At 40.1% G+C, this 21,351-nt stretch overlaps 1 protein-coding gene across 5 annotated transcripts in view; it reads left to right on the top strand.

The window, feature by feature from the left end:
• PLA2G4A (phospholipase A2 group IVA) overlaps positions 1-21,351 on the top strand; it is a 119,844-nt gene that overhangs the window by 74,952 nt on the left and 23,541 nt on the right. For all 5 annotated transcript variants that reach the window (XM_064515547.1, XM_064515546.1, XM_064515545.1 and 2 more), the window contains 6 exons: positions 1,392-1,505; positions 4,786-4,823; positions 6,971-7,112; positions 15,129-15,265; positions 19,416-19,638; positions 21,065-21,179. In XM_064515547.1, the coding sequence (XP_064371617.1) occupies positions 1,392-1,505; positions 4,786-4,823; positions 6,971-7,112; positions 15,129-15,265; positions 19,416-19,638; positions 21,065-21,179 (769 nt within the window). The remainder of the gene's footprint in view (positions 1-1,391; positions 1,506-4,785; positions 4,824-6,970; positions 7,113-15,128; positions 15,266-19,415; positions 19,639-21,064; positions 21,180-21,351) is intronic.

Below are 21,351 nucleotides of genomic sequence, written 5' to 3'. Positions count from 1 at the left end.
TCATTTCCCGCCATGGTGAGAATCCCCGGTTACAAAAACATCTCCTGTACATCAGCTAGCATTTTATGAGGTGTTTCTCAGTTTTTAGCAAGGTTTTATACAGTCATTAGAAAGCATAGTATTTTATGAGCTGGCATGGCATAGTATGGCTACAGCATGCTGCCGGATTTGTGTAAGTCTCTATTGCCTGCAACAGAACATAGCAAGAATCATTGTAAATAGAGTTTGGAAACGTTTCCTTGTTGTTGCTGCTGTTGTTGTTGCTGTTTTAACCAAAATCTTTAACTCAGTCCCAAGCTCAGCTTTCACTTTGAAGAAATCCCCTGAAGAACTTTTTGCTCTTACTGTTGGTTTTATAAAACAGCCCTCAAAGATTACAGCAATAAGCATAAAGTTCTGTGAGAAAACAAAAAAATGTAGATGCCATTTAAATAATAAGTTCTATCCTGACATATAGTTTGTCTTTCAAAGGATTGCTTGTGGCACAGGATGAGGAAGATTCTTTATAAATGAGGAGAGATTGAACCCAGATACAGCCATTAGTCGTTCAAATGATTGTGTCTTTGTTCTGTTTGTTTTATGTGAAAGATATGGTCCGAGCTGCAAACACATGATACTTTAGAAGATACAGTTCCACAAAGTGGAAAAAAAAAATCATAAGCCAAATCAGTTTGGAGAACTCACTTAATAGAAATCATGTAAATGGTAATTTGAGCTTCTTTTTGAACTTCTTACTTGAGAACTTGAAAAGCTAATACTAAGAAAAAAGACTGCTAGACATAGACCCACATGCAAAAGCATTGAACGGTGTTTTTTAATGTCAGCATAAGTGTTTGGATGGTATCACATTTTGAAAAGGTATGTGCTCTGACATGGAGGATATAAGAAGAGACTTGATCTGGCTGGATACAGAGTTGTGTAATTTGGAATGCTGTACGTTTTGCCAAATCATTAATATGAAATTCTTGGTCTGTAGATAAAAGGCTAGGGCATACAGATTCTGTTTCCATCTTTACTGAAAAGTGAACATCACATTTAAAACTTTTACTCGTTTCTCCGTGGATAAATTTTATTAACTGGAAATTTGAAAAAAATTGTATCTGCTTAGAAAGGTGGTGAGATTTTATGACAGCAAGGTGTTCAGATGAAAAATGCTTTGTAAGTTGTACTGTCGTACTTGGGCAATGGAATGCCTTGGAGATGCCACATACACTATACGTGAGCTTTTCCTATTTTAAAAAAATACCACTGCTGGCTGGAGTTGGGTGTTGACTGAGTTGGGTTAGTCATATTCTTTTGTATAGCTTCTTTTTTTTATTTCAGGCATAGGCTGTATGGAATTAAAAACGTAGTTGTTGAAATAGAATTGGATGCCTGTGTATCTTTTCTAGGTCACTTTGATGGATGCCAACTATGTTATGGACGAGACTCTTGGCACATCCACATTTCCCATCTCTTCCCTGAAACTGGGAGAGAAGAAAGAGGTCCAGTTGACTTTCAACGATGTAAGTTGCAATATTGTGTAGCTTCACCGTTTTTTGCTGCAGCATTGAACATGATGGAAGTTCTTAAAACAGCACTCAGATCAAGACATACCGTGTTTCAGTTCTTTATCAGGTGTCTGAATTCTAGCTCTGCCATACTCCGGTTAAATAAAAGCTTCTTCACAGACCACATAAAAGTGGCTGCATATAAAGGGTAAGGAATCTCAGCAAGCCTGGGGTAACTCAGAGTTTTTTCTCTTGGTCACTCTGTTGAAGGATTAGAAAAAGGTTTGGCCTGCTGCTGATATCTGTTTCCAGATAAAAGGAAATCCGAGACCATTTCTGATCCCACCAGTCTGCCCCAGTACTATGTATGGATGTGTTTTTTTGATGTATAAGTTTTAATTTCAAAAATGGATTAGAATACATCATGAAGGGGGTAATGGTGGCAGCCTTTCCGTCAGGAAATTGCTACATTTTGGGGGGCTTGGGAGGGGTAGCCCAAGCCAGGATTGTTCTCTGCGTGCCCTGCTCTGAAGTTCCTTTTCTAAGCATTCGCTCCTGACCACGATTAGACGCACAGTGGTGGCCTAATGGAACTATATTTATCTTCTTAAAATCCTACTGAGAAGAGAGTAAAGAAAAAACAATGCTACTGAATGCTTTATCATCTCTCTGAGAGAATCCTCTTTGAAGCACTAATTTTAAACTATTGCGCTCTAAACGAGTTTCTGCACCACTTGGCTCCAATTATTTCGACGATCTTTGTTAGCGTGAGAGGTTATGCAGATGGTCCTGTTCAATATGTTACGTCTACTGCTGCCATCTGTGCCTCCCAAAAAGCTAAGAGGAATGCTTTTATTATGCATAACATAAATGGCTTGTTGTAACGCAGCCCGAGTTAACATGTAATATATAATGCATTAGCGTGACTGCTCTAAAATAAAGGCAAGTCCTAATTGGATTATTCTCTTTAAGCCTTTATACAAAACAAATGGAGTCAATTTAGCAGGGATTGTTTGCCTGTACATAATTCCTGGAAATTGTTGGTAAATCTGTGTGTAATTGAACTTTTCCGAATATGTTAAAATACTGTCATTCATTATAGTAACACATCAGAGGCCATTCTGAACACAAGTGATTAATTATAGTTATAGCCATCACCTCTGGTCATCTTTCTATATAGTGTAGGCATTCCCGGTTTGGTCTGTGGTTTATTATATGATCAGAGGTCTTGTGCAGTGACTCCTCCTCTGTTGCTTTCAATGTGGTGTAACTGTAAAAGCATGTTTGGTTACAGCACATAACTGTTTAAGGCCAATTTATTGGAAATTGGAGAGTTTTGTGTGCAAAGTTTGAGGTGCATGAGGTGAGGCAGCGAGAAAGAGCCGATGATCTTTTGGCCATAAATAATGAAGAAAACCTAGTTTACAAAGTTTGTGTCAATAATATAAGGCCTTGTCACCCTACATGTATATTATAACTTCTCATCAGCGCTCAGCAAAGATTCGTAGAGTACATAGGGAAAAATCTTAGGGAGAGAAAACAAATACACTCTGAAGTTTATGAGCAAATAGTAAGGGAACATCAAGTCAGGCTGAGCCCAATGCAGACAATTTGCATACACAACTTGTATTCCTAAGATTTCCATTGCAGTCTGTATAAAGTATAGAAAATGACATGCCATTTTCCTATGGGGGCATTTCACTCAAAGAGTGCATACATTTTTTTCAACCACTGTATCACTGCACATTTTCAGAGGTGCTTTCTAAATTATTAATATCAGGTGCTGGAATAAAGTAATTACTGCTCTGTCTTTGAAGTGTTTCCCCGAATGACTCTTCGCTCTGTTTGTTCATGTTCTTCCTTTGTTGTTTCTTTGTTTTTTCTTTTTCCCACCACCTTCTTAATAAACCACCTCATTTACAATTCCCATTGCAGAGTGAAGCGATTTAGTTCCAGATTCTGCCCGGCCCGTCGGCAGTATGTGGGATGTGGGAGGCCAAAGGGAGCTTTACACTTCCATCTCCTTAACTAGTGTGTGTCAGGGTCAAGCATCCACCAAGCATCCATCGGAGGTGATAGTCCAGTTCTAGCTCTGTTCCTGATGATCATACACCACAACTGAGGAGGATAATGCATGCATTGCAAGGGGCAGAGTGAGACAAGACACTATATATGAGTCTATCACCCACCTACAAGGGCGTACCAGTGTGTCTGTAGCCACTGGGTACTGGGGGAGCTTGGGGAGATAAGAATGCCTGTCCGTTCTGTGGTAGTTCTAGCAGTCTCATGCTCTTGGGTTTTGCCTAACAAATATGATCAGTCCTTTAATAAACTTTGTAAAAACTTTTTGCCTGCAAAAAAGCCTTTAAATATTCTGTAAAAGAGGTAGAGGAGACCAATCCATAGCTTATGAGTCAAGTGGTTTTATGTGGCATGTAAAAGTGTTCTGAAACCCCTGCCCTGTGAAGAATATCTTCTGCAAATGCAGTTATTCATCTAGTTATCATCAAAGCTCTTGCAGTTGTTCCCAACAGTTAGAACACTTTCAGCTAGGAATAGTTGCATTGCTCCTTTTATCATTGACAATGTAGTGGTGTTTTACTAGACTGATTTTTCTAACGAGGCAGGAGAAATCATACTTTGTTTTGATTGTTTTAGCTTATTATATAGCTGATGCTTAATGAAAGTGAAAGCATTATATAGTTACATTTATTAATTTACTGACATCTTGCAGAAATTTGTAAGCAGTCACTCTTTCTGACTGATAATTTAGGCATATTTGACTATGGAAAGACATTTGGAGGCTCAGGTAGAACATACAGCAGTCATTCACTTACAGGTTTAGGTTGCACATGCAAGTTGAGTATGACGTTTACCCAGTAACGTTTATGTGAAGCAAATGCCGGATGGCCTGTGGCTGGTGCTAGGAACAAGGATTATAGTGTGTGAAGACAATTAGATCACTTCAAATGAAAGATGAATAACGCTGTCAAAAAGTGATGGTCGGCAAAATAAAGGCAAGATAATGGGATCTGCCTAATGAAAGTCAGGACCTAGCATCACCTAGCACCTTTCAACTGTATTCAGTGCTAGTGATGTATTTTGGAAGCACTTTATGTGCATTTCAAGGCAGGTTACTTAGAAAAGAAACTCATTTACATATTTCAGAAATTGTTTCTTCTTTTAAAAAAGAATTTGCAGCAGTAGTTTGTTTATATTCCAGGTGTGTATGGTTGTGGGATTTTTTTTCCTCCTCTACAAATGATGTAACCAGATTTAAATGTTTCTTGTTTAGGTCACAGAAATGACTTTGGAATTGTCTCTTGAAGTCTGGTAAGTATCTCACATAAAAATGTGTTGGCAACAAAGGTAATTTTTGTTATATTCTGTTCATTATGTTTTTCTTAAAATCATGTCAAGTAGAGTGCAAAAATTCATTGTTTTAACATTGAAATACCAAGTACTGAAAAATCAGGAGATTAAAATCGAAGGTGATTTTTCACAAATTGTATCATTGACGTAAACACCAGTACTTATAGGAATAGTTTTCCGCTTTCCAAATGTTTGCAGGATCAAGACAAGAATCAGGGTATACGAGTTTCTCATCCTGGCTTACGTTCAGTGATTTCTGTTCCCAGGGCTCTTCCCGTCATACACTCATGGCTCAGCTATTATCCTCCTTATTTTACTTTCTGTGGTAACTTTGCATCTCTTGTTAACTTTCAGCATATATGGATGTGCCTTGCAAAGCAGCCACTAAAATGTACTTGAATGCTAATACTCGCCATGCAGTTTTGAAGTCAAAGGTGCAGATCTCAGTAGGGCCAGGATTTCACCATGTGTAAAGCTAAAGCAAGTGCCTACCATGTTTTCTCTAGATGTCTTGCGTAGAACGTAGAACTCTTTAGGAAGGACTCTGGAGACGAGTAAACATTCCTCAGGGATAATTTCTGCTCCTTACTGTATACCAGTAGAGATGCATATGTGGGTGGTCCTTGAGACCACCCTTCAAACTTCTAGGGCTTGTACCTTATGAGCGTATTTCTCCTGTCTGGCATTAAATGAGCTTAAGATGCCTGGCTGTGTCTTGCTGCTAGTAGACCATAGGCATTGAACCAGAAGGAACCAGCCAAGTTCAACGCAGGTATGCTCTGCCAGTCACATGGATTTTGGAAGCTACGTGGATCTCTAGATCGCAGCAATGTGTGCATCTTCATGGAACATTGCTTCCAGATGTATTTTTTTTTTCTTTTTCTTGGTCCGGTCATTTTGCTGCCTAACAGTTTGTTAATAACTTTGAGGAATTATGTGTGCCTAAATAGATGGATTTCACCACACTGTGTTTTTCATAAAGGACTCTTACAAATGCTGCGTTGTAACTAACCTGTTGAGTAGCCAAAGATTCTTAGCGTTCTTCTTCATAAAGACGTGAATTTCAGTGAGGCAGATACTGGGAAGACTTAGTATGCCTCTCCCCACCGGCCTCTGCTGCGGGCAGTGCTCGAATGAATCACTTGTGTGAGTTTGTGTATGAGAGAGAGCTCATTGAATGAAGTGGTGCTCATTCATGGAATTAGTGTTATTAGTGTTAAGCACGAGATTACTTCTTGGTTGGCTATATTGAGACTTCTTCTGAACACTTTATGCTTAAAAAAAAAATAATAAAATTCTAAGCCCTCGGAGGTATTGCGCTTCAAGCCGTGGAATGGCGTATAGACTCAGTGAGTTAATAGTCCAAATGAGATGACAGATAAAATTGTTTACCCTGTCTTGTCATATGAATTAAACAGGAGCTGAAGTTGTAGCTTTGTTAAGATCATGTAAGTATGGTAATGAGGTCTTGTTAGAGAGCCCTGTGTACATTTTAGATTGCACAATCTGTGTGGAAAACTAGAAAAAGAGGTTTTGTTTCTCCTATGTTCAATGAGTACAGTTTACTATATTTGATTGTAAGACTGAAAGGGCACAGGGTCAAAATTACCTTCTCCTCCCTTAACATGGAACTCCAAGCTCGGAAGAATATACGTTAGTAGGAGTGTATGAAAAGTTTTCATTGCAGTTCTTTGTTCAGTGGATAAAAAGGATAAAGAGAGAATTCAAATTTCTAGACTGTAAATCTGTTGTCTTATGTGAATGATGAATTCTCTTGCTGTATTTTATTCTTTTATTTTTAAGACCACAGTACACCACTAGAAGGTGCATACTTCATGTCTGCTTTTCACTAGTATAAGAGTGGTGGGGTTACTATATAAAATTCCTGCCTTAAAGATGCAGTGTGCCATTGTTCTTCACTTCCATCGCTCCATAGAATCACTTGATGCAATTGTATCACAGGCACAATCATAATGTAATTGAGATTTTATTTCTTCTCACGTAAGGTAGTAAGGAATTTACTTCCATTCATATCCTTAGGTGGTTTTTTTTTTTAGTTCTGTTTTGAATTATGCTGTTTGTTAAAGCCTGTCTGTTTTGCAAAACAGCTCTTCAACTGATCTTCGATTCAGTATGGCTCTGTGTGATGAGGAGAAGAAATTTCGGCAACAGCGGAAAGATAATATCATGCACAGTATGAAATCATTTCTAGGAGAAGAAAACAGCAAGAACCTGACCACTTCCCGTGATGTAAGTTTGGAGAGCTCTGATTAATAGTAATTGCACATCAAGATTAGTACCACTTCTGGAATCCTGCATTTGTCTCTCAAAAGAATGAGTGAGAGATGAGGTAGAAGGGTTCAGTGCAAAGACAGATGACAAAAGCAAAACAATATCTTTTTCCTCTGTTCACCTGCTGTATTTAGGATGGAGAATTTTCCTTGTGCCCTAAATTTGTAAGGTAAGGAGACAAAATCCAGAATGAAGCCGCATGTAAGTAAGATGTGTTCCATATAACCAAAAGGACAAGACAGCATAAATACCACTAAAGAATAAATATCACAGCTTTTCATTTGCACTAGCACTTTAAGGATGTGTAACTTTGTCCTGGTTCATTATTCTTTTAATTCTTAGCAGGCTATACCTACGGTAAAATTGAGGACAGAAGGAGATCTATCCATGTTTTTTGTTTTGTTCTGATACTGAATTCCATGCTTTGCTGAGGTGTTGGTCCTGACCTGAGATCCTCATTTGAAAAATGCCTAAAGGGAATGTGAAATATATGCTGCAAAAAAGTGTGCAGTGGCTCTGGGCAGGCACACAACTCTAGAATGTGCCTTTGCATGCCTGATACCAGCTTGTGTTCCTAAGGTGGTTTTGGCTGTGTGGCCTTTTCTGTCTAACGGACAAGGCAGCAAATGAGTAGTTTTAATGTTAGAGTTAGCTTAAAAATGATTTTCTTTCCTTCCCTTCTTCTTTTCCCTTAGGCCATTTTATGGGATTAAGATTTTTGAAGCTTAATTCTTAGCGTGAGATGCCACAGGTTTCCGTTGACTCCCTGGGACTCTGGTGCTCTGTACTTCTGAAAGTCAACCCAGCAGAGCTACATGGACTGTTGGTGGTTTGGGTCGTATCAGAATGAGGAAGCGTACTGAATCCTCATGATCCTTTCAATGATTTCATACAGCACTGCTTTATTTTGAGTTAATTAAGGATACAGTGGGTACAAATCCACATATTTGTTTTTGAGTGGCTTGTCCATCCTCTCCTTTCCTCCTTGCTTGTTTCCTGTCCTGTTCTGCTCCCTGAACTCTGACAGGATAGCTGTCTAGGGGAGTCAAGCATTGAACTGTATTAGTTAATTCATCTTGGTTAAAAATACCAATTCCTTCTCTGCATTTTACTAAAAGGAGAATGTAACAGTCTTTTGCAAAAACAGGAACCAACACAGAGGAATTCCTTTCTAAATTTCAATGAATATTTGAGCAGGCACTGACTGTGTTATTGATGTTTAGTTCTGAGCTTTCTTTTAGCTAGCAAAATGTGCTAGCATGAGCTTTCTGAGAAAGATGAAAGAATTTGAGAAGTATGATGTGTATTTCATCTGCAGTGGTATTAATCACAGACATTGTGAAGAAATATTTGCGAGGGTTTTTCTCTTAATTTTCAGTGCAGTTATTTTTTTGTTGACATGTGCACATTTTATCAGAATAGATATTTGTGGTTGTGACAGTGGTCTACTACAGACTAACATCTTTCTCAGAAAGAATGCAGAGATATTTTCTCAAGCTCCAATTAGGATTGGAGTGATACTCAGCACCTGAAGTATCAATTCTGTGCAGGTGGTATGAGTGCATGAACAAAATCTCGTTATTGCAGAAGCTAGGTAAGCTTTTCATATTCTTTATATCATCATCTTCCCTCGGTATCCCTCACAGCCTTACATGCTGAAAGTTTATCAGTTAAGGTGCATCTTTCAAGACCAGCCACTAATCTCTGAATGCAGGTTTTATCAACCCTGGGAAGGACCGAGGCAATGTGATCCTCTCCATTTTCACATGCCAAATTTGTGGTTCTAAGCTGACTTGTCAGAATTTTTAGCTGCTTCTAGCAATGGAAAATTTTTTTTGTTCAGATTAAAATACAGTTTTGTCCTTATAACCCATCATTTTTACTTTTATTGCTGCAGATTAGAGGTAGCAGGAGGCTTTATGGGATGTCTGTGGTCTTAACAGGGCAGCAGAAGTCAGGAGACATAACGAGTATTCTTAGCTGCCTATGAGTCATTGTTTGATCTTGAACAAGTCACTTACTCAGAGTTCACCTAAGTTTCTCCATTTGTGAATAGCAACACATGTGCCTTGCAGGGATGCTGTGAGACCTAAATACCTGTGAAATAATTATACCTCCCCAGATGGGGAGATAACTGCATACTTACAAATCTCCATACTTAATTTTGAAACACATTCTGAAAAAAACAGAGGATGAGACTTCTGGTACCTGTGTTATTGCTTAGTTTATTTTTATTGCTTTGTTGGTCTAAATTTTCTAAAAATAACATTCAATTAAAGCAGACACATAGTGCTCTAAGGCTGGATTTGCAGAACAATTTGTTAATACACATCTGTGTACCCCATGGCAAATATTTTTAGACCACATGTATTTTTGTCCAGGTTTTGTACACTCTGTTTCCAGGGCAGTTGGACAAAAACATCTGCACCACCCATTCCCATAACAAGATTTAATATGTTTTAGCTTTTTTGCCAGGTTGCTGGAAAATATGATTGAGATGGTCTTTTTTCAAAACTCACTTTGCCTAAAACATACCTTGTTTCCCAAATCCTTTCCATTTTCATGCCCAATTAGGCAATTAAAGAAGCAGCTCCTGTGGAAATGAATGCCCGTTGATTGAAGGGGAGCTGTATTGTCTGCACAGTTACAACGTCACTTGGATCCTAGTATCACTACGGCTGTACTGACGGAACGCTTTATCAAGGTTGTCAAGTGTTGTTCAGTGGAGTAAGTTAGTGTAGGTGATATCTAAGCTGGTTTGTTCAAAACTGGCTTGGGCTCCTGTGTACTGTGCCATGCAGGCGAACCATAGGAAAAGAAAGCCACAGTGGCATGGCCTTTCGGTTGTTCAGAAGGGGACGCAACCGTGTTGAATTCAGTGTGGCAGTACGGCCAGGGATTAGAGCAATGGACTCCTGTAGCCAAGACTCTTGAATTCAATTCACATTTTTGCAATTAACTCACTGCGTGACTTCTTGTGAGTCACTTACCCTTTCAGTCTAAGTTTACTAAGCTGCTTGAATGGGTGTTGTACCTCTGCCCAGGTTTAACTGATTGTGTACAAAGGGCTTTGGCTTCCAAGTGCCTCCAGAGTGGAGTGCGTCAGCCACAGCCGGTACACACGAGGAAGCATGCACGCCGCCTCCTCCTGCCTCTTCTCCGTTCCTTCTCAGTATCGAGATGGCTTCTCAGTTCTCTTCCCTTTGTCCTCTGCCTGCAGCTACTTCCCCCTTCCTCGGCACCGCTTCTTCTAGAGCAGAACTTGTAGGACAGGCAACAGGCATACGCGATTTTAACTTTTACCACTTCTTACCTTTAAAGCTGTTGGAAGCTGAATTGCAGCTGAAAAACTATTTTAACAAACCTATTTACTTGTATCGTGAGGAAACTGGTAGAGTAAGTAGTAGATTAAAGTAAAGTTAGTGCGTAGCAGGAAAGAACTTTTACCTTTGTCACCTTGCTTATGTCTGCAAGTCAGCTTGTATCGGACTGGCTGAAATAAATGAACGTAAATGTGCAGTAGTTGTTACTCTGGTTATTATTTCAGCGTTTCATAGGTTTATTTACTGTGGGAGCCTTGCTTCAGCCTCTGCAGTTTGACTCTAGAGCTCTTTGGTTGAATTTTACTTCTGTAAATAAAGTAGTGGCTTGTAACTCTTCATGCTTTGCTGCTGTCAATGTTGTCTTTATAATCCCGTCACATCGGTTACAATAGGAGCAAAAATAACTGCAGCTCAAATGAAACCCTTTTAACCAGTTTGCTGTACCGACAGGCTGGCGTTGCTCTGCGCCGTGTGCTTCGGAGGTACTGAGGTGAAAGGCACTAGAGCGAGGTGGAGTTTGTGAAAGGATCTGCGGTTGGCTTAAACTCCACGGCCGACATAGGAGTATCAAGTGGTTCCTAAACCTGCACATACCTCTCCGTATATCCACCTTCCCCTACTGCAGGAATCTGTGGTTTCTGGGATGTCTGTGGATGAGAGGAAGCATTTGCAGTCAGGATGCTAGTGACTCTTCTTGGCATTATTTTATTGATCCTATTTACAGCTCGCTCTGTGTCCTGAAGGAAGCTCAGATTTTCCTTTGTGCTCGTGCCACTTGGCTGATGAATAGATTTGTTGAATAGTGGTGCTTTGGAAATGTTCTTACGTACTTCTTCCAGGCTCGCACCTGCAGCCACTCTCTGCTCATCCTGTCGGGATTTGCCTGCGTGGATTAATTAGGTTATGTTTGTAAAGAGCTTTCAGAGCTTCACATACATTCATAAATGTGTGATTAGTAATATGGCTCTTCTGTTCAAAGCAACTGCTCTCTTATTGGGGTGTTGGCTTAACAAAACAGGCATGTCCTAATTCTTTACTTTTGTTTTGTCATTTCTTGATTAATAGCTATCTCTGTAGTTGCATGATGAATGCTGATGCCAGTAAATACCTGTGGCTTCTATTAATAATGCATAACGCCTATAGAGAAAATGATCAAATAATCTCGTTGGATCAAGAATCAGTATTTTTTGCAGAACAGAGGCCTCAAGATAATTTCCCACCCTATTTGGTGGTGGTGCATGGTCATCTCCATGTGGCTGTATGTGCTTTCAGTCTGCAGGGGAGTTTCACTGCTCAGGTTATGAAGTCTGTTGAAAGAAAGTGAACTCAGTAGTCACATGGGTGTGTCATCCCCCCCTCCCTTTTTTTGTTATAACTAGTTTGATCCATTACCACCTTAAACAGAGTTTCAGTGAAATTTTTTGACTGACTACCAGTTTGATCAGATACGGGCTTTTTGCAGAAATGTGTAATTTTTTATCCTAAGTAACAAGCAGGTTGTTATCGTGTCACCACTGAACAGTGGAAAATTCTTCCACGATTCTGAAAGTGGGAGGCAGATGGGCCCCTTGCTTAGATTAAAGCACTTGATGATAGCAATTGGATATTTGTTTCGGTTTGTCTTCTTTCCAGATACTTGAGGAGGCTATGCAGTAAAAGTAGATGGCTTTTAAATCAAGCCTGGAAAGGCCGGGAAGTAAGAAGGAAATAAAATATAAAATGTATCCTGTAGATATGATTTCAATGTGGTATTACTTGTACCTGGGTGTACTTTTAATCATTTTGGCATCTCTTAGTAGCTGAACAGGTGTATAGATGTACGTAAATTCTCCTTCTCTCTTACGTAGTTTTGTATGGTAGTTAAGTCTGACACTATCTTCTTTTCATACTTCATAGTAATATCAATTTTTTTAATGTATTTTTAAACTCCTCACCAAAATGTTATTTATCTCTGTTCTGTTTCTGATTAGTAACTTCTACTGCTTTTGGCTCTGTCACACAGATATCTTTTGGATTAAGGCTGGTCTTTGGATTGCTTTAAACATTTCTGTGGTTTCGTAGCTATCTGTATAGTTACTAAATAACAAAGTTTAATCTCTTTTTCTATTTTGTTTATTCCCTGGATTATGGGTAAGCAGGGCAGGCATTCTTAAAAAAAAAATCTGGATGCATTTTTATGTAGAAGTCTTGCTACAACTGCAGACTTCTTCAAATACACTTTAATTCTTCAGATACGGAACAGTTAGAGTTCTAAATAACAGCGTATTGTGGGAGCAACAGCTTACAAATGCCAAAACCTGACTTGGTTTATTCAGCCAATTTGCAGATTAATTGATTGTACTTTGAAATCTGAAGTGGGACCACAAGTCTGTGCTGGTGAACTGGACTTGAAGTTCTACGCGTTATTTCAGTGGACTGGAGGCTATGGAGAGTCATAATGATAGTATCGCACTTTCACTTTTTTCTTTTAGCTGTGGAATCTGAAAGCAGGTATTAACCTTCTGTGCTTGTAAAGAACTGGAAACAAAGGATTCTGTACAGTGATAATACTGCATCATATTAGCAAGTAGAAGGAATAAAAAGTGCATTATAAACAGAGTAAATGAAATATTGTTTGGAAGGGACCTCTTGTTCCACTTGTCACTGAAAGTAACATTATTCCCCCACACTTGTTTTATTGCCAACAAAGAAATCAGGAAGGTTCTTCTTAGCAAGTCCCAGAGTCCTAGTTCTGATGCTCATCACCCCAGCCATCTTCTGATCCCGAACTTGGTCACTTCATGAGTTTTTTACTGTTTTGGGAGTAGCAGGTGAGGTACAGCATTACCACTCATCGCTCCCTCTAGCATTTGCATTAGGAAATTGTCCCCAGACAATCTGCAGACTTCCCAGATGGCTTGCACAGTGCTGCTCTCTAAGCGCGGAGCTCAGCCCTCTACCCCCTCCTCCCTGCCTAGCCTTCCTCAGTTACCCTCCGTGGCAGTGTTGTGTCATGCATGCTGTCCCACCAAGTCTTTGTCCTTCTGACCATGCCATAGACCTGTGACTACACGTGAACTTTCAGTTTTTCTTCTTTGATGTCCAATCTCTGTGCATTAATGTAGAGATGTTTGAGGTAAGCCTCTGAATACCCTCTCTTCTGAGCAGGAATATGGAAGTCTCCCTACCAGCTTTCTCCCTTGCTTACCTCCTACATTTGCATCATTTGCTCACGTAGGTCCCTGTTCCCCAGTGAAGCTAGTCTAAAATCTTTCTCATTAAATTATGAAGTCAGTTAATGAAGGTGTTTGTCCTTGTGTTGGTCAAGTGGATTCCATTTCTTCCCAATGGACCATCTTCAGCAAACAAGGCTTTATGTTTGAGAAGACAAAGTCTTCCTGGTGATACCGCCTGAGCCTTTCCTCTTACAGACTGGAAGGATCAAGTCCACAGGCTACGGCACTGAGCCCTCTCCACTCTCACTCTTGCTCCAAGAATGGGCAAGGCATCTCTCATCTGCTCACGGTCTTTTCCGCCTCTATCATTAGTGCCCCCTTGGATGAGCAGCGAGGGGTAGTATTTGGAAGGCCAGATGAGACTCAGCAGTCTCTCCATGGCATCAGGGACCTGCAGTCTATACAAGCAGCAAATCTCCCTAAACAGTCAGTCTGGCTGGCAGCTTGTGTCCCGTAGTGTCCTGCAGTGTCCTGTAGAAGAGCGAGTCACCGACTATTGGCACTTGTCGCTTCCTCTTCCTAGCTCTGATTCTCATCCAGTAACTTGTGGTGTCTGGTCTAAAATCTCCCTGACAGCGTTTATTTGTTCATCCTCCTCTGTCACCGGGGTCCTAAACCTCTTCTCTAGGCACAGAGCTGCTCATGGAAGGGGAGTCTCTCTTGATGCCAGAAGATGCAAGCTTGCAGCTCCCTCTCTCCTGGGAGTTCATACTTTCTTCCTGCCCTTGTATTGCCTCAGTCATATCTTCCTTCTTGTCTGCATGGGTGCTAGGCACATTTGCCCCCTTTATATCTCTGCATGCTTTGTTAGTGGCCTCCTTTTGCTAATTGCTGGTTGCTAATGGTCCCTAGGTGCCATTCAGATAGGAAGCTAGAAGGAAGTCTGCTCTGCCCTCTGGGAGATTTTCTCCTGGGCAGAACCTCCTGCAGTCTGTCTGTTCCTGGCTGCGTTTGCTGGCGATGGGCAGTCCCGCCCCGCACTGCCTTCCTCCCGTGCTGCGGTCCAAAAGCACTGCTGCCACCCAGCTCTCTTGGTCAAGCGGGAGGGACTGAGTAAATGACATGCAGTTATTCTCCGTCATTCCTGGGTCTAGAGAACCCAAGGGGATAGTTAAACTCATGGCTTTATGGTACTGTGCCTTTCTACTCAGAGAGTTTAAAAGTCATATTTTGAAGTGCTGTATTAAAGTTATTTGCTATTCGCTACTACTTGCACTGCTAAAAGAAAACTGCAAGTATCAAGAATACCTTCTTTTGGACTTGTTAGAACTTTTACACACCGATTAGAAAAAGTGTAGGTTTCGTCTCTGCCGTCAGGATCCTTGGAGAGTGACTTTATTAATTGCACGAGGCCAGTGCATTGGTAAACTCTGTTTACTACTTTAAATCTGTATCAAAGTTGATGTGATGATTTGCTGTTCTTTTTATCTATTCAGGTACCAGTGATAGCAATATTGGGTTCAGGCGGTGGATTTCGTGCCATGGTAGGGTTTGCCGGAGTCATGAAAGCGCTCTACGAATCAGGAGTTTTAGACTGTGCAACCTACATTGCTGGCCTCTCAGGATCTACATGGTAAGGGTTGGGTTTTTTTTCTTTTGTTTTTCTCCACTTTTTGTTCAGAACATTCAAGCAGGAATTTTCATGGCAGTTGATGACTTATTCCTAAGCTTGTGATTCAGAGCAAATCTTACATACAGCCAGGAGGGAAGGGACTTCCTGAGCCAGCTGTCTGGCGGCGTGGTAGGTCAGCGGAGTAGATCTTCTGGTGGCGGAGTTTCAGAGTGCCTGGAAGGGTAAGGACAGCTCAGACTCCAGCTGGTCCCCAGAGGAGCTTCGATAGCAGAAACGGATGAAAAGAGGTGCTGCACATATGCAGCCTCTTCCCAGTATCAATGGCCAGTGTTGTAATTTTAATTGTAATTTGTAATTGATTTTTTTATCTTGGTGACTGAACCAAAAAAATTAAGAATTCAGGTTGTTGATACTCTAGAAATATTTTTGTTTCATGTTATTTTTTTCCAAATGAATTGGGAAAAAATAATCTTTTCAATTTGAAGAAGATGATTCATTCAACCCCAAACGGAATATATCCTTTTGGGACACTTCTCAAAGATTTTCAAAATCACTGAAAGATCTTCTGCTCCATTTTTTACTCAGTAGTCCCTTGCTTAGTGGATTTGCCCAGGATGTGCTCTCTGATCCTTTCTCAGCTTTAGGAAAATCGAGCAGATGTATTTCAGCTTGTAAGGAAGAACTCTGATTGCCATGGTGCATGGCATCCAGCTACGGATTGCCGTGCATCGTTCCCGTTGTCACTGTTTCATTTAGAAATGTACATTGTTTATTAACACGGTTTGTCAATCAGATGGGGAGGAAAATGTCTTTCAGGACGTCTCAACTTGAGGATGCCTTTCTGCCTGACTCAATGAATGCTTTACGCCATAAAGAGGAAAAACAGCAGGAGAAAGTAAGAGCGACGTCACTGTGTGAACGGCGCTCTCTGGTTATTATGGGCTCAAGGCTTTGTAAGCAGCAGCGTGATTTAAACCCCAATATTATGTCTGCCCTAACCACTTTTGTGAATAAGGGTTTCTCTTCTCCCTGCCCAGTGTTACGAACCTAGCCTTTCGTCTCCTTGGCTTTTATAAGAATTGCCCCAAGTCATACGTATTACAAATGCTGAAACTATTTGTTTTGATATTTCTTAAATGAAATGATCTAACATTTTTAAAAGCTCTGTAACTATCATCAGCCAAAGACATCTGGCACATTCAAGCCAAATTTCTTAAATGTCTGGCCTCCTTAACACTGCATTTTTCATTAATTGCAGTACTTTTTTGTCTGTCTTTAAACCTGAGTTTTAATGTCTGTGAACGAGGTTGCAGCAGAGAGTGTTACAGCTTAAGAAAATGTTGAACTTTTCAAGGAAGTATCCTAACTGTCACAAAATATAATTTTATCATAACCAGTAGTTTCTGTATCATAACCAGTTTGAATATGGAAGCTGTATCTGGAGCAGCGAATCCAGTTTAGGGCCACCTAGCACAAGAAAGGTGTTGACAAACTGGATAAATTCCATCAGAGGACGACCAAGGTGATGAGAGGTGATGAGGAGCACGTGGAGGCTGAGGGACTGGGTTTGTTTAGCCCTGAGAAAAGGAGGCAAAGACTGGGGAGGGGCTGGAACCTGACTGCTGTCTCCAGCTACCTAGTGGGTAGTTGTAAAGAAGACAGACTCTTTTTGGAGATGCACAGAGAAAGGACAAGAGGTAACAGCCGTGAGTTGCAGCAAGGAACGTTTGGTTAGCTATTATGAAACATTTTGTGCAACGAGAGTGGTCAGGATTGCTCCATCCTTACTTGACTGGACTGGATAAGATGTCATGCTCTTTCTATCTGACTCAATGAATATGTCATGTGAAATGAGTACTTGACTGGACAAAACCTTGAGCAACATGATCCATCTTTTAAGTTGCCTCTGCATTGAGCAGGAGATCAGACTATAGACCTCGAGCTTCCTTACAGTCTAAAATAGCCTATGGTCTGATGAATTTCTAGTTGCTTTCAGACTGAGGGAAATAGACTCTTATTGGAAAAAGTAAATATCCATGAGCAGGGAATCCACCTGGGATGAATTTTACACCCTGGTCTAACAGATCGAGTATATGAACTTTGGTTCCACCCATTCTAAGGAAATAATCTAGCCCCAAAGTTGTTGACTCTTTTCGGGATAGATGATAAACTCTTCTATTCCTTGATTTTTTTTCAATTATATTTCAATCCTTGCACTCCCCCCCACCAACTCAGGATGCCAGAATTTCTGTGAACTAAGAAAACATTTCTTCATTCAAATTTAACTACAAAAGGTTGGCATCACCAGAATCATGTTTCTGGTGGATTTTCTTTATCACTGATGCTCGAGGGGAGGGAAGATTTACTACTCTCTGTTAAGAGATACGGATGTACATTTGTCAAATTTGTAGCCACAGTGAAAGATCTCATTGGACTGGATTAAGAGGAATTGAGTAGTGCAACATGGTGTGAAAAGTTTTCAGGGTATTTCTAGGGAATGGTGTAGAGTCCATGTTTTGAAAAGATGTCAGTCAGCTGGGCATAAAAAGAAGGTAGTAAGAATTCCAGAAAAACAGTTCAGCATCATTCCACTTCTTGGTGAAGGTGTTCATACAGGATTATCTTTCATACCTCAACTACCTGGGCAGAATAATTGAACTTGCCCTTGTCAGCCCTCTTGCTTTATTTGGAGACTAACTTTAGACAGTCAAGGTGTTCTTTGTGAATAGAGAGTTTTGGTGAGGATTCATCCCTATAGGTTGAGCTGGTGTAAATCTATAGAATCTGTGTTAAAACAGCAACGTGATCTGAGCTGATCCAGTTAAAAGCAGGTGTTGAAAATGGTTTGTTTTTAAATAAATTAGCCTTTTCTGTCTTGGTGATGTCACCAATTCAGACTTTCCTTGCTTGATGAATAAATAAATTAACACTTTATCACTCCCTTCCTTTTCTTTTTTTTCCAAGCTGTCTATTACTTGGGAATAATGCTCTTTTTTTTTTTTTTCTCCCTTCTGAAGGGTGGAGTATTCCTTTCCTGGAGGGAGAGGCAGGTTTCTGCTTGTTCACTGAGATGCATGCCTAACCTTGGAGCAATGCATTTGCCTCCCTGACTGTTTCAGTCGGCTTGCTTCAACCTTGTACTGAATTCTTCATGCTGCATTTTCCTTTCTCCGCTCGCGTGGAAGCTTGCCGCTGTCTTTGTTCCACCCGTGAGCTGACGTGCATGCTAAACGTGTTGCTGTGGAGCCTGCGCAAGCGCTAATGCAGTAGCTTCTCGCGTCATGCATGTGACAAGGTTCGTCATACCGCCAAGTAAATTGCAGGGCAGAGATCCCGGGGCCAGGCTTGCACAGTGTGTATCTCACTACTCTACAGAGATATGACTGCAGGATAGTATGTGTGGCTGAGCCAGCTATTTCAGCAAATAATAGTGAAACAAGCCTCCGGGAGGTTAGGACAGCCTATCCTGAATCTTGCCATATCTTAATCACCCATAGTGTTACTTAAGCCAACCAAGTGAAAACTACACTTGTCTACGCATGTGTCTATACTTTGTTTTTGCTGAGTAAGCAGAGTTTTCAGAGTTACTTGATGATAAAACCAAGCGCTGCCTGATAAGCCTCAACGTCAATTAAGTCTCTGCATGGATTGTAATGAATGTGCTTTGTCTTAGTGTGAAAACTTCCAGATCCTGGAAAGGATGCCAATATATTTTAGGAATTTTTGAATAGTGGTAAGGAACTGGAGAATGTCAGTGAGGTACGTCTTAGAGCAAGAGAACTGTGTGTGTTTGCTGATGGCATCTCCAGTCTGCCAAATATAGGTGTACTGGCACATTTTGAAAAGCTGTTCTTTCAGCCTACAGTGATTCTGTCCCTTAAATAGGTGAACGATGAAGAAACTGATCTTTTTGACACAAAATGTAGGTGTTTGTGGAGTAGTTGATTGAATGTATACATTTAGAACAAGTTGTTTAGCTTCCTATGCCCTGACAAAAAGAAATGACAATTTACTATATAAATGATAAGTAAATTACTCTGATTTAATCAGCAACATGTCATATCAAATTATTTATGGGCTTATTGTACGGTTCAGGCAGCTGATACTGAACCAGCCTTTGATACTTATTGGAGCCTATTTTCAATTGCAGGTACATGTCGACTTTGTATTCACACGCGGATTTTCCAGAAAAGGGACCAAAGGAGATTAATGAAGAACTGATGAACTCCGTGAGTCACAACCCGCTGCTGCTGCTCACTCCTCAGAAAGTCAAACGCTACATTGAAGCCCTGTGGAATAAGAAAAGCTCAGGGCAGCCTGTCACCTTCACAGATATCTTTGGAATGCTGATAGGTGAAACACTCATCCATAATGTGAGTGCACTCTTTATGATTACTAGAGTTGTGAAATTATTGTGTAATAATGTCTATTGATATGGTTTTTTAATGACCTCGGTAACATTCTACCAAGCACATTTAGCAATAGGAATATTTAGATTTATATTTAAACAATTACTACATAAGGAATGTGGAAAAGGCCTCACTTACTCTGGGATGTTTATCCAAGTGGTTCTCATTCGTTTAAGAGCAAGGAAGATGCCTTGTGTTCATATGCAGTGAAAATGAACTCAACCACTGGATGCTTGCAACAAGCTACAACCATTGAGTGTCATCCATGAAAATTACCCCATAAGCAATTTCAACAAAAGTTACAGGATGTTGTAACCGCTTTATGTACGTCTTGCTATAAGAAAAGCAGCATTTGCTTAACAAGATACTAATATCAAGGTGAAAGACCAGTAAGACCACATCTCTATTATTACTCGTTTTTCTGCAAATGACACGAAGAACATCAGGATTTTTCATTGATACATTTTATTATCCACAAATCTTACTGACTGAATCGGGTAGCAACTGTCAAGTGCAAGTGATTCAGGTAAATAGAATTTGCCTTTGATCTGATTGCAAGATTGCAGTGTGTTAGTAGGTTCACAAGCTTGTTTTATATACTTGTGGATATCATGAGTACACATTTCCATTAGGTTTTTAACATCATAAAATACTGAAAAAAAGGCAAGCAACTTTTAATAGGTAAGATATATAGGGTGAGTTCCCCACAGTGAAGGTGAGCTAATGATCCTGTGAGGTTGACTAGAAGTCACCATTTACTAAGGAGTTAAACCAGTACCCAGGTGTTTTAGCTTAATTCTGAACCTGATGCAGTCATTGAAAAAATGGAAATAACCTAGTCTCTTGGTTGTTCACAGATAACATTTCTTACTATGATTATATTGTAATGATTTTCAATCTTTTTTAATTTGCAGACTCCAGAATATATTCTGGGGAAAATGGAGGTCTTTGGTTAGCAAATGTAAGCCTATTAATAGTCTGTTTGCTTTTTTTAGTTATCTTTGCTGACTTATGAGAAACATTACAGATTGAAAATCATTACACGATCATTAATGGTGGTTCTGGCTAAAAGAATGTTTTTTCTAGTTTCAGTGCATGTCTTTTACAGCAACAGAGGGGAAGAACTTGTCCAATAATACTGCTTCCTTTCTGGTCATGTTACCTTGGATTGCCTAAGTTATGTTTATTTCATCTTCCTATAAACTCTGCTCTGATCCCTTCCCTCCGAAACAATGTTTTTTGCAAAACTGTCCGTCTCAGATGTGGAAAATAGTTTAGGGAATGTGAAAGAACATCCATGCTTTAGACATCTACAGCTTCTATTTCCCTGTGTTTGTGTTTATTGTGCAAATAGAAAGCATTCAAGCAGAACTACTTTCTCTTCCTGCAGCGAATGGACACCACTTTGAGCAAAATGAAAGAGAAAATCAATGAAGCACAGTGTGCTCTCCCACTCTTCACATGTCTCCATGTCAAACCAGATGTGTCGGAGCTTATGTTTGCAGGTATGTTTTTAATCTGTGTCTTGAGTCATTTGTGAAAAAAGTGCTTGGCTGGAAAAAGGCCTATTAGTACTTCTGAGAATAATCGCATCCCACAACTTGAGTACACTTTGAAATTGTTTGTTCCATTGCAAGAATTATGAAGGAATTTGGCATGAAATTAAGCATTCTTTAG

The sequence above is a fragment of the Dromaius novaehollandiae genome, chromosome 8 (genome assembly GCF_036370855.1).
Source record: "Dromaius novaehollandiae isolate bDroNov1 chromosome 8, bDroNov1.hap1, whole genome shotgun sequence".
NCBI lineage: Eukaryota > Metazoa > Chordata > Aves > Casuariiformes > Dromaiidae > Dromaius > Dromaius novaehollandiae.
The sequence above is the reverse complement of the archived record's forward strand: the minus strand, read 5'-3'. Positions and strand labels throughout refer to the sequence as shown.